The sequence below is a fragment of the Bombus flavifrons genome, chromosome 4, assembly GCF_040668555.2.
Source record: "Bombus flavifrons isolate JBK064 chromosome 4, iyBomFlav1_principal, whole genome shotgun sequence".
Classification (NCBI taxonomy): Eukaryota; Metazoa; Arthropoda; class Insecta; order Hymenoptera; family Apidae; genus Bombus; species Bombus flavifrons.
The window spans coordinates 441,610-459,133 of NC_138445.1; the positions used below are offsets into that span (position 1 = coordinate 441,610).

General features: G+C 26.1%; 1 protein-coding gene across 9 annotated transcripts; it reads right to left on the reverse strand.

Annotated features, from left to right (window-relative positions):
- Positions 1-358: 358 nt before the first annotated feature.
- Positions 359-16,679, reverse strand: Taf3 (TBP-associated factor 3). 9 transcript variants are annotated; one of them, XM_069110926.1, is made up of 11 exons: positions 15,379-15,645; positions 14,611-14,782; positions 14,221-14,463; positions 12,119-13,293; positions 11,407-11,979; positions 9,468-9,647; positions 9,259-9,359; positions 8,705-9,050; positions 4,711-4,805; positions 1,759-1,859; positions 359-1,168 (listed from the first exon to the last, which is right to left on the reverse strand). In XM_069110926.1, the coding sequence occupies exons 1-11, from the start codon at positions 15,433-15,435 to the stop codon at positions 1,104-1,106; spliced, it is 3,108 nt and encodes a 1,035-aa protein (XP_068967027.1). In that variant the 5' UTR covers positions 15,436-15,645; the 3' UTR covers positions 359-1,103. The 9 variants fall into 9 exon arrangements, 8 of the variants coding, with proteins under 8 accessions (XP_068967027.1, XP_068967034.1, XP_068967033.1 ...); XM_069110933.1 differs by lacking the exon at positions 15,379-15,645 and adding an exon at positions 16,664-16,679 and having other exon boundaries at positions 360-1,168; XM_069110932.1 differs by having other exon boundaries at positions 360-1,168; positions 15,033-15,644.
- Between the last annotated feature and the right edge of the window lie 845 nt (positions 16,680-17,524).

A 17,524-nucleotide genomic window follows, 5' to 3' on the forward strand; every position in this document is an offset into this window, starting at 1 on the left:
ACAATTTTGTATATTATGCATAAAAATATACGAAATTCAAAAAGTCGAAACGTCATTTATCTAATTATCTAAATAACAGATGGACTACTATGAAAACCATAATCAATATCAAACTATATAAGATCAAAGATATCTTTAAGAATATTTTTGCTAAAAATTATTTAATAATTTAATATATGAAGAAAAAGGAAATGTAAAATGAAGTCCATCTGTAACATATTTTGCTTAGACATTTATTAAGTTCAGTTATTTTTTTTAAATAATTAATTGAATTAATATAGATATAAATGAATTATAATAAATATTTGTAATAATATCTAAATTTTGTATCTTTTCCTAAAATAAAAAGGTCGAAAGAAATCTGAACAAACTTGAACATATTGATCGCAAGAAAATATATCTAACATAATTTCAATTGTTTATATGAAACGTATTGAAAATACCACTTATTAATTATTTTAGAATTCAACAAATAGGTTCAGAAATAAACTGAATGAAAATTTATTTTACTAGAAGTTTAAACTTGTTCAAAAATTGAATTATTATTCTATAATTTGTATCATTTTGAAATTGTATCAAATTAATAGTAGTTGTATATGTATTACATTGTATATTCTACTAGTGTAATATAAATATTGCATATTTTTTTTATCATAAAAAGAATATAATTGTCGCAAAAAATTAATATTATATGATCTTGTCACTTTTTCAATTAGCTATCAACGTGTTAAGATTAAACCATAAATTCATATTAATGATCACAAAAGATAACATTTTTTAAGTCAACTGGATTGCACTATCTTTCATCTTTTTGCTCTGTTTCTTTACAGTCTTAACCTTCATAATAGTCTTCCCAGACTTTCCCTTGATCGGTAGAGATTTTTCTTTTAATGATTTCATTTGTAACTTCACTTCTGCTTTTGATAATTTTTTGCTTTTTATACTCTTTACACCAAGCTTGCTGTCTTTTTTAACTTTGGTAGTAGTTTGAATCCCTATACCGGATCTTATACAAGACCCGGGTAGCTTGTACTAGGCAGCAACTTTCACTTTTTTCTTCCTCTTTTTCTTCTTTTTATCATGATGAAGTTCTTGTTTTTTGGCTATACAGGTGCGACAGTACCAATCCTCATTGTCAGCTGGTGGTACTTGCATACCAACACACACCCTATATGATTGAGAATATGTAAGTTAAGCACACACACAGAAAACATAAATCAACTAAATCTCGAGGCAAAAAAAAATTCTTAAGTTTTAATTATGTCATTTCATCATAGTCATATTGTAAAGGTAATTGTACTTTGTTATGTTTTCTAAAAAGCAAAGGATAAAGAAAGAAAATAACAAAGTATTAACAAGATAGAACGTGAGGAAAAAAGCGGAATTTATTGGAGAAATAAAGGGTAAAAAAAATAATAAAAAAAGAAGTTAAAATAATATAGTGTAAATATAGTGATATTAAAAACTCATATTTAAGTTGTAGTTAAGAAAATAATTTAATGATTAAAATTTTTTATTTCTAGTAGATATGTAATTTTTCTATTTTTAATATGTTCTCTAAAAAAGTGATCTGCTATGGTTTTTTGTATTTGTAAGTGTTAAAAGATACATAATACTAGAATTGTTTATATTTTTAAGTGTTTTAGTCAATTTGTAAAAAGAAAGGTAAAGATATGTTCAATTATATTAGAAAACAGCCTTTCTTAAAAATTTATGGTATAGCTCCAAATAATTATTGTTTTATCAACATTTACTTACCAATGATACCATGCATCACAATCATCACAACCAACCATAGGTGATCCATCATCTTGGTTGCCACATGCAGGACAGAACCAAACTTTATGACCACCTTGATCCTGAAAAACTCATATGACGATAAAAATACAACATACTTCTCTTTTATGATATGTTTGGATAAACCAACCCATCTTTTGTATTTTGTTAACATGTTAACAATATGCTACTAACAAGATATGTAATGTACATTAAACTCTCAACATATTTAAGGATTGTATCTTATTGTTTATACTGTAATTAGAAAATTGAAGAACTGATAAAAAATATATGACTAAAGGTACTCAGTAGGTGATAAAATTGTTATAGTTCAAAATTAATGAACACTTTTTATATAATTTATATATATATATATATATAAAATAAAAAATATAATATAACAATTGTATATAATACTTATTATAATCTGAATAACAATATTGATGTTATGTATGTATACATATATACGCATTTATATATAATTTTATAATGTTATATATGTAAATACATAATATCTTTAGTAAGCTGAGATATAAATCAAAGTTGAATGAAAATGAAATATTTCTGAATTAAAACAGATACATAATTATGATTATTAACATTTATAAACTAATGAAATATCTGTTACAAAAATTAATTAAAATTTTTCATAACAAAACCAATACCTTGAAAATAATACAGAATTTATGTAATTACTATACCACATACATATATTTATATCTATCATTAAATGCAACTTATGATTTAAAAGAATAATGTATGCTGATGAATTATGATGAATTATGAATAATGTATGCATGTAATGTACATGAATATAAGTAGGGAAGGAATAACACATTTACACAAAAGTTAAGGTGCTGGTCTGCGGTAATTAAACAAATTTTCACTTGGCCCACAAATATATTTTATAATAAATGCTCATTTGGAATTTATATTTCAATTATCCAGGAACCAAGTTTTCATTAATTTAGAAAAAAATTATTTAATATTTCAGGTGTATATATTTTATTAGAATTAGATATTTATTATATTTAGTACTGAAAGTTTAATTATATTCAAAATGCTTATTGTCAGATACAATATTTGCATGTCTACCCTTATTTGAATCTAATCTATTTAATAATAATTTTTTGTTTCTATATTAAAAGGTAGTACCTATAATAGACAATAAATAAGAAGTCAAATATGAACAATGCACATACAAAGTGAATCACCTAACTTTAGGACCAAAAATTTCTCTATTGTCTTTAATGATATGAAAATATTTAAGTAAGGGAATATTTGTTACAGAAGGCTAAATATTATGATAGAAATTTTTTTTTAAAGCTATGCTTTTTAAGATTTTAAAGCCATTAACAATGTTTTAAATGATATATTTTTGTTTCTACAACATTGAAGTTGATAGAAAGAAAAATTCATTCATATATAATTTTTAATTTTTATGAAAGATAATCTATAATGTAGAAACTTAATGTATGTTTCTTCTAAGATAGTTTTCATATCTTAAAAATTGGACTTGTTGAAATAGATGAATAAATATTAAACATAGAACACCAGAAAATTGTATGAGCTAAATATGATTTTCGATGATATTTCAGTTATTAATATGAAAAATTTCTTAATATCTACACACACTGTTTCTACTTTAGGTTGTATTTTTTAAGAATTATTCTCTAATAACCCAAACTCTATTATTCTCTAAATGACCCAACCATCGACATTATGATTTTTTATGATAATATTTGTTTTTTCATAACAAACTCTTCTATCTGAAACATTTTCTTTCTAACACTAAAAATATAGGAGAAATTTTAGATTTTTATGTTAGATAACTCATCTTGTATAAGACGATGCAATGTATAAACATCAAGATATATGTTGTATGTTATAATTATTTAACCTTATTAGCATATAATATAATTATACATAAAAATAATATTTTCATGTTTATTATATGTTATTAATATATTGGTTGCATCAGACTCTTATTAGATAAATTAATCTAAGTAAAAGATAATGAAGACTCATTTAAAATATTCTAAACTGATAATTTTAATCAGTAAAGTTACTGTGTATACTGGTTTCCATACAAATAGAAATCCTGTGTGTATTATTGTTTTATATAATTTAATTTGTGATAGTTATATATTTCTATCTTCCTTCATATAGTTTTACGTAAAGTTATCTAAATGTATAAATATCCATATATATTAATATCAGCTGTAATATTTATTTGTTTATAAATATTAAAAAGCTTTCTTTTATAGAGGCACAGATAAATATATAAATAAATAGATAGATATAGAGAGAGAATGAGAAAAGAAAAAAAACAATATCTTATTATTATATAAGTTTGATTAGCACATATAATCTGTAATGTAAGAGAAAAATCATTCTATTTTCAATATAAAATAATTTTACATAAAATAATTTTTAATAAACTTTCATTTATCCAGTTAAAGCTTTATTTATCAAGTTTTTAAATTTAATTCAAATGCTTTTTTTTACACTCAATTGTCATTATATTTAAACATGAAAATTATAAATTAAATATGTGTATATAAATAAAATTATGAATTATATATATATTAATATGTTTAAATCACATATATTATTGTTATAAAATATATACGAAGTTTTTTATATTATAAATATATATTCTTTTTATGTTCACTTATCTATGTATATAGTTACATAAATTGTAATTGTTATTAAAGGCAGTTTCAAGAAATTTTATAATAGGAATTTAAGAACAGTAAATGTTTTCACATTAAAAGTTGAAAACTTTTCTAACATCATAACCATGATAGATTCAAGCAGAAGCTAAAGACAACGCACAAACCCATATTTCGATAAAATTGACACAGATAGAAAATAGATGATACTTTACAAGGAGTATCTAATGACTTTTGTTTAGAATGGGAATGTACTCACCACAGTAGTGGTTGGTGTTGGGGGCAGCGCAATCCTGCCATTTTCTTTGTCTTCCTTAGCATCATCCTTTTTAAGAGCTGCATCTGCTTTCGTCTCTGTGCCGTTAAAACCGTTCGTTATATTCCTAACTGTTCTGCATGCTATGCTTAATAACGACATGCAAGTTGCATGCAATCAACCAATCCTTTGCTATTTCGTAAACTATTTCATATTTCCCCCTTTCTGTATTATAATAGTTATTCATTCAGTTTTAAAAAACTATGAAGTATATTGTTCATTAGTGTACTTTTCCTCTTCTAAAATTAAATTTCTTATAATAGAAACTTTTTATTATCTATTTAAAGATTGTTATCTTTAAGTAAATGCTTCAATTCAATTTATTCATAAAAAGGTATTTATATATTTTTTAAAATTTTAGCAAATTAAATTAAAATCATGAGTATATAATCTATTTTTTTTAAATTATAGAGTTATATATAGTTAAGATATACATTATTGTTTCTCTAATGAAAGAAAAGGAATAAATAAGAATAAAAAATAACAGTAAATATATTAAATACTGCGCTTTTTGTAACTTTAAATTATATTTTACTTTTGTGCAAATAATAAATTCGTTTATAATATACTGGCCCCTGTATTTCTTTAAAAATAGGAGATTAATATAGTATTGTCAATTATTTACTCATTTTATTCACATATATTGCATCAAGTGTATTGTCTCCATATCATTTATTTTATCGACTTTTATGCAAGGAAGTATAATACTACTTTTACATCTTTAGATGTTTTAACATTGCATGTCATATAAAAACTGTAACTGAATTATATTATAATATTTCTGTTAATTCAGTGTATTTTAGGATAACACATATTATAGTATAATGCATACATAGATATGAACTACCAAAAAATTAAATTAAAAGTATTTTTTTCTCTTTTGCCTGTAATTATTTAAAGAAAACAAAAAAAAAAAGAAAAAAAGAATAAATTTGACCAATTGTATCTAATATCAATTCTTTCAAATGCAATATAAAATATCTACTTTATATTGAAAGAGCAAAAGAATTACTGAATTAAAAATGTTTAGTTATATATAATATATAACATATTATATATATTACATAATATATATGTATATATATATATCACAATATGCGCGCGCGCGCGCGTGTGTGTGTGTGTGTGTATATTGATTTAGTATTTTATAATAATCTTTTTTCTTAAATTGATTATATTTTTAATGCCATGTATATAAATTTATAAAAAATTTCAAAAAAATTCATAAGCGCCTATGTTAACTTTCTTCAGTAATCAATATCTTAAAATTATCCCTGTACATTATGTATATAAATAAGATATTAAAATTTAAAAAGTAAAGCATAATGTATTTTATTATTACTGGTCATATATAGAATACTCCTAGACACTCACCTTAAAAAAACCTAGAATACTATGTTTAATGTTTTCTTTTTCTTATAGAAAATGCTGAGCAAAAAGATTACTGGAAATATATATTTGTAAATATATTAAATCTTCCATCTTAAAAGATTAAGAAGGAAGGTTGAAAAACTTTCTATATTATACTTTTTGAATGTTACACATAAGGTCTGAAATTACTATATTTGATAACATGTAATAACATATAAATTTAATAAAACATAATAAATCAACCTCTTATGGAAAATATTGTATAAAGCTTTTAAACAATTATGTTTTACTAAATATAAAATAACTAATATTTTATTCAAATTTACTTTTTATAAAAATAAACTACGTGCTTATTTATAAAATATTCATAAAAAGTAATAACATTTTATCAATTAAAATTTTTACGTTATTTACAAATTACTTCTAGCAAAAAACTTTTTTGAAAGAAGTTAAAAGACAGATATCTATATGCTTATTATTAATATGATATAATTGTTCAATAAAATTACTTGTATCAATAAAAATGCCATGCACTTATTTTTTGATAGTTTATAGAAAATATTAATACACTTACTCAAAAAAGCTTTTAGAATCTGTACTATCCTAAAAAAATACATTTGCAATATATTTTATATTTTATTTTCCCTAATATATCACCCAATATTTGTTAAAATAATTTCTCAAACTCTTAATTGTAAATAAAGTTTAATAGAATGTTCAAACCTAATCTATAGATTATTGCATTTGAAACAAAATTGAATATTCCATTTAGAACAATCTAACACATATTTTTTAAAAATTTAATTTTACCATGTTGTTAGATAGAAACTTTTGAATCCATCTTTATGAAGTTATACAAGAATATTCCTTTCTCCATCAAGATCAATCTATTTAAGCTACATGAAATATACCATATGTGCATTTGCATTGCAGAAGAAAATACTAAAAGAAAAAAAAAAGAAAGTTTAAAAATCCATTTCAATAGCAGTGTAAGATCAGAAAGGTCTTAGAACTTAGTTTTCTTTAAATTCGTCATTTATAAAATTTGTGGCTATTTAGTAATACTTATTATTAAAATATTTTATCACTGAAAAAATGAAAATAGATATTCTCAAAATATCTAATGGAATTAAGTTCTGAGACTTCTTTCAATACAAAAGATTCCACCTAATTGAATGTGATAGAAGTGCTAAAATTTGAAATAATCAAGTATATTGGTAATCACAACACGAAATACGTAACAATTCTAATGTAGGCTATAAAGTTGTTCTACATACACACTTTAGAGACAAATGAATCTATACAACAAAGCAGGCCAAATGAAAATTATACCGTCACCGCAAGTCATGAATGCATAGAAAGTAAAAAATGAAATATTGGGAAGCAGGGTTGTTGGATGGAGTGAAAATGGTATCAATGAATTGAGTTAATCTTTGCATAAAAAATAATCAGCTATATACGTAAAAAATGATTGAGACATTTTATATCTACATGAAATGTTTGATTGAAATTTAAATAAATTATCTGATATATTCTTATTTGAAGTATGTATAAAAACGCAAGAATGTTTAAATATTATAGCAATATTAATCTAAACAAAACTATGAATGATTATAATTAATAAATAATCAATTTAATGAAGGAGGGCTGTCATCTCAGCTTACTATACGAGATTTATTATAAAATAAAATTTTTTTCTCATCTGTGCCATTGTTTATCATTAATTCAAATCGTTTCCCTGTGTATGTACATATACTATTTTATAGTATGCTACATCCTGATGTTACACATATATTTTATATTTTAATATATGCCATAACAAATATCTTAACCCCTTGCGGACTACCGCTGCATATATGCGTTCTGCGTAAACCATCAATTTGGACGAGTAACTCATGTAAGCGTTTGACAAAAACAACTGATAGAGCCGAACGACTCATATATATGTCCCACGTTAACGCGTTCGGCGAAAACAATTGATAGAACTAAAAGACTCATATGTGTGTCATTTTATTTATCCTGTGGAGAATTTGTGTATGTACATATGTCTAGAATTTGACATCTATGAACGAAAAGCGCGTCTAAGCAGAAATGAGCACTGGCAATTTTAAATGACTATCGCGGCAGCAGCTCGGCCCCACGGTACGTTTGACTTCGAACCGTGCCGTCCGCAAAGGATTAATTTGTATGTATATAAGAAGCAATGAATTTAATAAAAAATATAACTATTTTTATTGACACATTTAATAAATTTATATTAATAAAAAGAAGGAAAACACGACTTATATCTCAACTATTTCAACTATAAACGAGAAAAGATATGTTAAAATCGATCATAAAAATTCAAGAAAATAATGATTAAAAATGATCATAATATTATTTCTTTTGAATGTGTAAGTTATGACAGCCCTATTATGATTTAATTGTAATTTTATAAAAAGGTATCTGATTCTTAACATATTTGAAATATTCTGAAATATTTGAAAACCTAATTAAATGTTATACTTAAAAATATAACATTTTTATATATTTGAAGTATATGATTATCATATAAAAACGTACTTACAAAATAATACGGTGGTGGTTGTTGTTGCGTCAGAGGAGGTGGGAGCTTAGGAGCAGGATCAAATTGAGATGGAGGAGTCTCTCTTTGAGGTAAGGCTTTGAAGAGAGATTTCTTTGCTCGAGGAACTGTTGCGAGTGGCACACTAGTAAGATTGGCAGAGAAAGTATCTGTAGGAAGAGCAGGGCTTCCATCTAACGTTCCCTCCTCTGTTTTCTTACTTGCCGACTTTTGTTTTGGTGGTCGCGTTACTAATGCTGATATTTTCGCCAACTCGGGACTTGGTTCTCGTTTCGTCTCATCCTCGGGCTTCTTCAGCAATGTCTTTATAGTTCTATAACACATTTCCCTAATAATAGTGTATGCGTTATTAAATACAATGCGTGTATTCAACATTAACGCATAATACGATTCTTCATACAACAAGAAAACAAACGTAACGGAAATCCTTATAATAGCACAATAAGAAAACAAAACACATGAATTGAAATCATCACAAAAAAAGTAGTAACTTATTAAAACTAAAAGAAGAAGATTAAAATTATCTGTGAACTTACATTTTCTTCATTGGAGCAGCATCAGGCGTTGGAGGTCTTGGAGAAGCTGTACCTAATTTTAGTGTTATTTTTGGTACAGCTTCTGAACTTTTATCTTCTTTCTATAATAAAAAGAAATTAAAACATTAGTCTCTTAACTTCAAATAATCTCACAAAAAATAGTAGAAAAAAAAGGCAGTAGAAATATTTATAAAAAGTGACTCTTCTACCTCTTTCTCTTTTCGCTTATCTTTCTTTTCTTTCTTTTCTTTAATTTTATCCACCTTTTCCTTTTTATCCATTTTATCCTTTTTTTCTTTTATTTTCTCCCCTTTCTCTTTGTGCTTTTCTTTCTTATCTTTTTTCTTCTTTAATTTATCTTTTTTTTCTTTCTTATGTTCCTTTGATTTCTGAAAATAAAATTTATATGTAATAATTATTTAATAATAAAGTTGATATACATATACATTTTTATAAATTATTTGGGGAAAATGTTATTTTAAGTTTTAATATTTCACATTATCAGTTTATTTCCAATAAAATTTTGATTTTGATTATATTATGATTATAATATGTACACATAAACATATACTCGAAATCTTACATTTTGATTATCTAAATAAGTCTGTTAAATCGATATTCAAAACTTTGTACTAAATTTTGATTTTTGGAATTTCCTGAATTTAACCGTTTGAAACAAAAAAAACAAAATTATCATTTCAAACATTAAATCGAACATTAGATCTTATTTCTATTCGAATTATTTTTAATAGAAATTATACAATAAAGTGTATAATTGGTGAAATTCCATCAATTAAAATGAATTCATACCTGATCATATTATATTTGAGTAATTTTAAAAATGTTCATTCGACCTCAAATGACCGAGTATCGTTTATTTTAACTTATGTATTTGTTTTTTTAATCGAAAGTTCGACTATTCAATAATTAGAAGTTATTTTGAAAGTCTTTCCTTTCAATCTTAATCGCACATATCAGATTGTTCTTTATTGTATTCGGAGAATTTGATTCTAAATATAATTTAGTTTTACCGCTATAAGAACTTATTTTTTTCATTCGAAAATTTCAAATAAATCTTGCAATTCTCTTCCTTTATCTTTAGTCTAGAGAAATTACTATATTCTTTGACATCTTTTTACAGCATACATATTTTATGCATAAAGTTAATTTGGAAATTAACATCTCAATAAAGTATTAAAAACTTTTAACTCAAATAAAATAAGCAAGTTTATATCTTCATTCTGTAAATTCATTTATAAATATAACAATATGATATAAAAATTACTTAGTAGCTTTAAACTCTTCTGAATAAAATAAAAAAGAATTATCCATAAAATTAGTAAAATAGGAGATGGAATTGTATACAATACAAATACATCAAAATTAGTAAAAATTACAACTTTTATAAACAATATCTCCTTAATTATTAAGTTTTGATAATAATTTATGTTTAATAAATAAATGTGTTATAAAATAACTTATACTTTGTTCTTTCCCTTTTTTGGTTGAATCAATGATTTTAATATAACTCATAATTATACATACAGATATGTGATTCATGTAACTAAAAACGGTATAACGTACTGAAAACTGTTTGATAAATTTGAATTATTCTTGTTTTAGCTCTCTGTAATCTGCGTATCTAGGCATATCTTTTATTTCTTTACTTGTTTTCTAGTACAATGTAAAGACTGAATTTTAAAAAAAACACATATTTTTAGAAAATTTGGAGTTTGTGTAATGTAGTGCTATATAAATCACCTATAATCTCTTTGTGTCCTCTTAGAGCAGACATCTGAACTTGTTAAACTTACGATGTTCCTTCAAACGGGGACAGCCGAGTGCAAAGGGTCAAATATGTGTTAGATTTGATTTATTCCACTAGGAGTTAAACTGGTTGGAAAATATCTTGTTAACATCTTTTTTCCATGTCAATTTTTGAGCTAATGCATTAAAAACCCCCGCGATTTATCAAATTTGAAATCAAAATGATTAAAAAATCAACCACCTAATTTTCCAAATGTCATTTATATGAATATTTATATATTACAAATGTATAAATAGTAAACACATTGACTTTTATATGTCAACATTGCGATAAATGTTGAAGCTGAAAAAATTTAAGTAACTAGTAAAATAAAAAATTACCTTATCATTTTTATCCTGTTTTTCAATTTTGGGACTTTTTGAAGATAATAACGGCACAATAGGTACTGGTTTAGGGTACATATTTGGTGCTGCAAGTGCAGATGATAAAGGCGGTGCAACGGTACTCGTAGGAACTGGTGGAGGTATCTCTTTGTCCTGTTTAACCGCCTTTGATTTATCTCCTTTTTCTCTCTCCGTTTTTTCGTGTTTTGTCATTGAAGGCGTTGCTTCAGTAGAGGAAGGTGTTGAAGGAAGCTTTTCCCGATCGAGAGATTTGGTTCTTTGTAAAGTGGAAAAATCTTCAGATTTTGGTGGTAAATTTAAAAAGCGAGGTGGTAATGGTAAATTTGACATTGCTGGATGAACGCCACTACTACCTCTTCCTATAGGTAAGGGAAATCTAGGAAACATTGGATGAGGTATTAAACCAGGTGCTGGAGGAAATGTTGGGAAAAAAGGAAATGGAAGTGTCGGTGGAAAACTTGGTTCTTTGGAAATCTGAGGTTCAGGTGCCTGTGGTGTTTTCGGTCGATCTAGTATATCCTGTTCTGGCGCATCGTTGATAATCTTTGTCTGAAAAACGGTAATCGCATATCGGCGATGTCTTTCGGCGTCTTCTTCAAGCAATTAATAGTGCTCGCATACACGTACACGCACGCGTGCACTTGTGTTAATATCATGTAATGCTATTTCTAAATAAAAGTCAACCTACCTTTTTTGGACTAACGCAATGTTTTGGGCTTCTTGATTTTAATTCCTTTTTTTTATTAATCTTTTCTTTTCTCTTCTTTTTATGATCTGTAGGTGTTGTGGGCATGTTCAATTCCGGAGTTCTTGGTGTACTGGGAGTTCCTGGTGGTGACATATCATCAAACATGTAAACATCTGATCCTGGACTTTGTAAACCAATTAATTCTCCTCCATCTGGTTGAAGGTGAACGTCTGGCGTATGTGGAGTCTTTTTTTCTTCTCGTTTCACATCACTATCATTACGCAATGCTTGTTTATCAATATTTTCATCAATAATTAAACCAGGTGAACTTTCTCTTGAATCAAGTTCTTTGTATTTATGTTGTTCTGATATGTCTTTTTCTTTATCCTCTCGTGGTTTTGAAATCTTTTTAAAAATGTTCAATTTTTGCTTATCTGGCTCTGATGGAAGTTTATCAATAGTGTCTTCTTTTTTTTCATTAGATGGTGGGGATCTACCAGTAACGTCGACTAATTTTTCTGGTTTTGTCTTTGGTTGTGTACTTTTTTGTAATTTTGGGCTAATAGCTGTTTTAGGTGATACTAATTTAGGAGTAGATGGTCTGCTCGATGAGCTTGGCATAGTACTTTGTAATTTCCCACCTACTGACTTTAAAGGTTTTAATTTAGCTAATTCTTTCATACCAGCCAACTTTTTAATTTTATTATCGTCTATCTTATCTGGTTTAAATAATTCCTTAGCACGATTCTTTTTCTTATTTTCTTTATCAAGTTTACAATCTTCTAATCCTTTCTTTACAATCTTCTTCGGTTTTTTATCATACTTTAGTTCAGGAGGTACCATAGGATAAGAACTAGGTTGTGGCGAATCTGAACAAGTTTGATGTGGGGTTCTTGCTTCAGGTAGTTTTCCTTCTCGGGCAGGCGATAAAAAACCTGAAGTAGTCATCATGACACTATGAATTTCACGTAACGGTCTACCTTCTTCCAGTACTTTTACACGTTTTGTTATAGGACTTTCAAATGAGACAGGATCTCCTGGTCGCTTAAATACTACTTGTGGTGACATCCTATGAGGAGATACATTTATAGAACTGTTACTTGATGTACCATTATTCAATGTTAAGTCGGATGTTCCATTTAATAAATTTTCTGCTTTCTCTGCTATATATTCTTCTGTAAAATAATGTAAACAATATGTAAAATAATAAAATATCACTCTAATTGTATAATTTCCTGTTTATTAAAATTATTTGAGATCATTAGTTAAATTGATATTTATTTTTCTACAAGAAATTGAGATACTAAATATTCAATATTTTTATTAGCAATAGTTTGCATGTTAGGTGTAAGCATATCTTAATATACATATAAATTTGACAAAATCTCTTTTTACATGAACAATAACTTCATAGATAATTGTTTATAGATATACTAACTTTTCTAATAAAGCAATGTAGACTAAAATAATATTTTATCCTTATATTTCCATTACATTATGATGATCTCAAATAAAAATAAAATTTTATGTAATAAGAAAAAAGTCTGTCATATTATATATAGAAGAATCTAAATATTTCTTATATTGCTTAAGTTATTCATCATTGTAATAGCAAAATAAGATATATTTTATCACGATAGATTGTACGAAGAATTACAATCTACATTTATGCAAAATTTGACAGTTTTGATGAAATTCTTTCCAATTTTCATATCTAAAGAAACAAAACATTTTAAACATTGGGTTGTAAATAGTATAATAAATAATAGTAATAGTAATAAATAACATAAATAATTTTGATCAAATAAAGAAAAATATTGATTTTAACCAAACTTACTTATGTTACAACCCAATATATAAGCAAAATAAATTTCTTTATGTTCATTTCAATGCTTTATCTTTACTTAAATGCTTTCTTTGGTACAATCAATACATGTGGTTGAAATAACTTGTTGTGTTTTTAAAAGGTTATCCTGCATTTCAGAAATACTTTATTAGGAGCTTTATCTGGGGTTAAACAATGACATTAATATGAATATAAAATATTTTGATATTCAGCTTTAAAACATTATATGTGTATTTATATGTGAGTAATAATTTACCTTCAGTATCAGGAAACATGGCTGGTAAATGTTCATGTACATGTACGGGCCTTGTTACAACTTCCCGGCTTCCAGGTTTCAAAAAATTCAAATGATTTTCACGTTGAATTGGAAATTTTGGTACTGTTACAGGACATGGGACAGAATCTACATTTTTTATATATTCTGTTAACTCTTGAATATCAATATTCATATGTCGAAATGCTAAACCTAAATCATCAAGATTTGCTTCCGTTCTTCCCACTGAAAAAACATTTAATATTATACTTAAAATGAAACTACTATGATTTAACTTTTATATACTGCGTAATTATTTATAAAGCCAATAGAACTATTTTGATATTGTTTAAAACTTCAATTAAATCTCTGTAATATTTTAAAAATACTTACAGATTTCTGCATATTGATGAGTAAGTCTTGAAATTTGTAAAATATATTCTTGCATAAGATCAACCATAAATTCTAATGGTGTAGAATTGATTGAATGCCATCCAATCGTTTGACAAATTTGAGCAACCACCATTTTTAAAACACTCCTACTATATTCTATTGACATCTTCAACTGAAAAAAATAATACAAAATTATTAATTATAATGGAAAGTAGCAAAAATCGATAACTGAAAGAACATTACTAGAATTTTATAGTTTAATACAGATATGTGTCATCTTTTAGTAAAATAGTGAGATTCAATAAATTATTTTCATTAGATGTAAAAATGATTTAATATGATATTTTGCTTTCACTCACCAATGTAAAAGAAATTATATAAGTTCTAATTCTTTCGTTTATTAATATAAAATATCTACATACATTTCTATTCTACTACTCAGCTTCATTTAGCACTTCGATGTTAAGTCATGCAATTCATTTTGATAATAATACACGTTTCATTTATAATGTACGTAACACAATGAATGTAGAACGAAATCCGTTTTTATTGCTTTCACATTTTTTAAATGTATTTTTGCTTCCTTATAACCATTGATGCACATTATACACCATATACGATAATGGCGGATAATTTCTTTAGTCATAGAAGTAAAAAAGATAGCGTCGTCTTAGTTGTGTTTGACTCATTTCTGTTAAAGTATAAAATCTAACCAGACTCGAGTATTAAAAATGTTCTATCATTATTATTACATTACTTGTTACATACATTTACATCAATTTTATTATACAAATATAATTTTATGTAACCACAAATTAATTCCATAACAAATTTGACAAAAAAAAGATATGATTTTTACCAAAAGTTATTTTCTTTATTACAAAAAAAATATCAAGATGTTATATTCCATATTTATTCATTTTTATTCAAATCACAAGATAATATCATCAATCACAATACATATGCATTTCGGTATTTATTAAATCCACAGACTAATAAATAGAGAGATGACTCTATTGCAAGTGTAACTTGGTACAGAGATAGGTATCTTACATACTCTAATACCACGACGAATAGATATATCTAGTACAGTTTCAGTCTTTTTTACAAAGTAATATTTGTAAATGTAAACAAAATTTTTACTCGGTAATATAGCATAATATATTTATCTATATCTTTTGTATAATGAAAAAATAAAATTGAATCGTTAGTTCCGTCGTTTCATTAAACAATACATTTGTAGTAATAATTATTTATTCTTAGTAAGTATTCTTAAGTATTCTTTGTTTTAAAGTTACATAACTTTTTAGAATTTCTATATCAAATCTATAACATTAAATGTTTTATTAAATATTTTATAGATGTATTAGGTATTCATTAGATGTTTTATTACGTATTTAAGATTTTATTGTTCTAACTTCAGCTATATGTATAAAATTAATAATATGCAAAAAATTTTTTACCATATAATAAATTCATAGTGTGTGTTAATAAACCATTGGTTATTTTCAAAATAAAATTAACTAACTACTTTTATATTAAGGGATAACTATAATTATATTAAAACTACATGTATATCGAAATATGAAAAAATTACTTGTTAAATAATAATTTGTGTAGCATTCAATAAATAGAAACGAATAATTGCTGCAATAATAATCTCAATCCAGAAAGAAAATTTTAAGGTAATACATATAGGTATGTAAGAAATATATATTACTTATGTAAGTGATATCAGATACCTAATATAAATATTATATACGTATGATTGGTGAAATAATTTTTTACAAGCATTTTGAATTGATGGAGCGGCTTTTGTTCCGTGATATCACCGCGATCATATGTCTGTCTTCGTTGTTGTTTACTAGAGTAAATAAAGATATGTGAACGCAGCAATATTACGTAAATAAAAGTTGCTCATATATCGAAAGTATAAAAGAAGCCGCCCGAAAATTGAGTCGCGAACAATCAACATGGAAGACAAGAAGTTCACATTCTGCGCATGCGTGATATGCTATGAATGTTTTAAACAGAGACAGGATTCTCTACCCACCTCTATCTGTCTCGCAAAAACGAGAATTTTGTTGTATTTCATGTTGATTTGTTATAAATCAATTTTCGGACAGTTTTCTCTAGCAAGTATCACAACCCATTTATATGATCCTAGTCAAGATTATGGACATAGGGATATCGTATGAACCAATCATAAACTTCACGGACAGTTGCGAAGTGTGAAGCCACTTACGGAGCGGGGAACAAGGTCATATGATACTTTGGGTCCGCATTGCTTATTGGTTCGAGCATAAACGCGCAAAATAATGTTCATGACAAAATTTTTTCATCAACTTTATTATTTATTACATGTACATCTATTGGTCTTTAAATAAGATTCGTTTATTAAATACAGTTCGCATACTTGTGATGAGATTATAAATTTCAATATGGCGTATTAATATTGTGTTTACATGTGGCGACACTGTATCATTGAATATAATTCCTATGTCCGCCGCAACAAATTGCGGAAGGCGCAAGAAACACTAATTTTTTTCCAGATCGGTATGTCAGGATCTGAAACACAAAGCTGCATAAAGTCCCATCTAATGTCATGTCTACCCCGTCCTTATTCAATGAAAGTACACCCATGTTGCGATAATGCCAGGAAATGAATATTATATATAAGCACATATATCTATAAAAAGTAAAAACCCAAATATTGTCAGAAATTACAATAAAGGACTTATTTAGCGACAAATCAAAGTAAATCCGAAGAAAAATGTGGGAATGGGAAGGAAATTGATGTCAGAAAGTTATTTGCCCTCAGAAAGAAATTTCGAACGAAACAGTTTGCAGGACACTAAGAAAAGAAGAATATAATGGTAGAGTTGCACGAAAGAAACCGATCTTTAAGGTAAAT

Coding starts and splice junctions, on each gene's coding strand:
- Taf3 (XM_069110926.1), bottom strand. CDS start 15,435: ATGGAATTAATTTGTGGTTACATAAAATTATATTTGTATAATAAAATT. Junction 11,980..12,118: donor ATTGCGTTAGTCCAAAAAAG/GTAGGTTGACTT, acceptor ACCGTTTTTCAG/ACAAAGATTATCAACGATGC. Junction 4,806..8,704: donor AACCACCACCGTATTATTTT/GTAAGTACGTTT, acceptor TTAACGGCACAG/AGACGAAAGCAGATGCAGCT.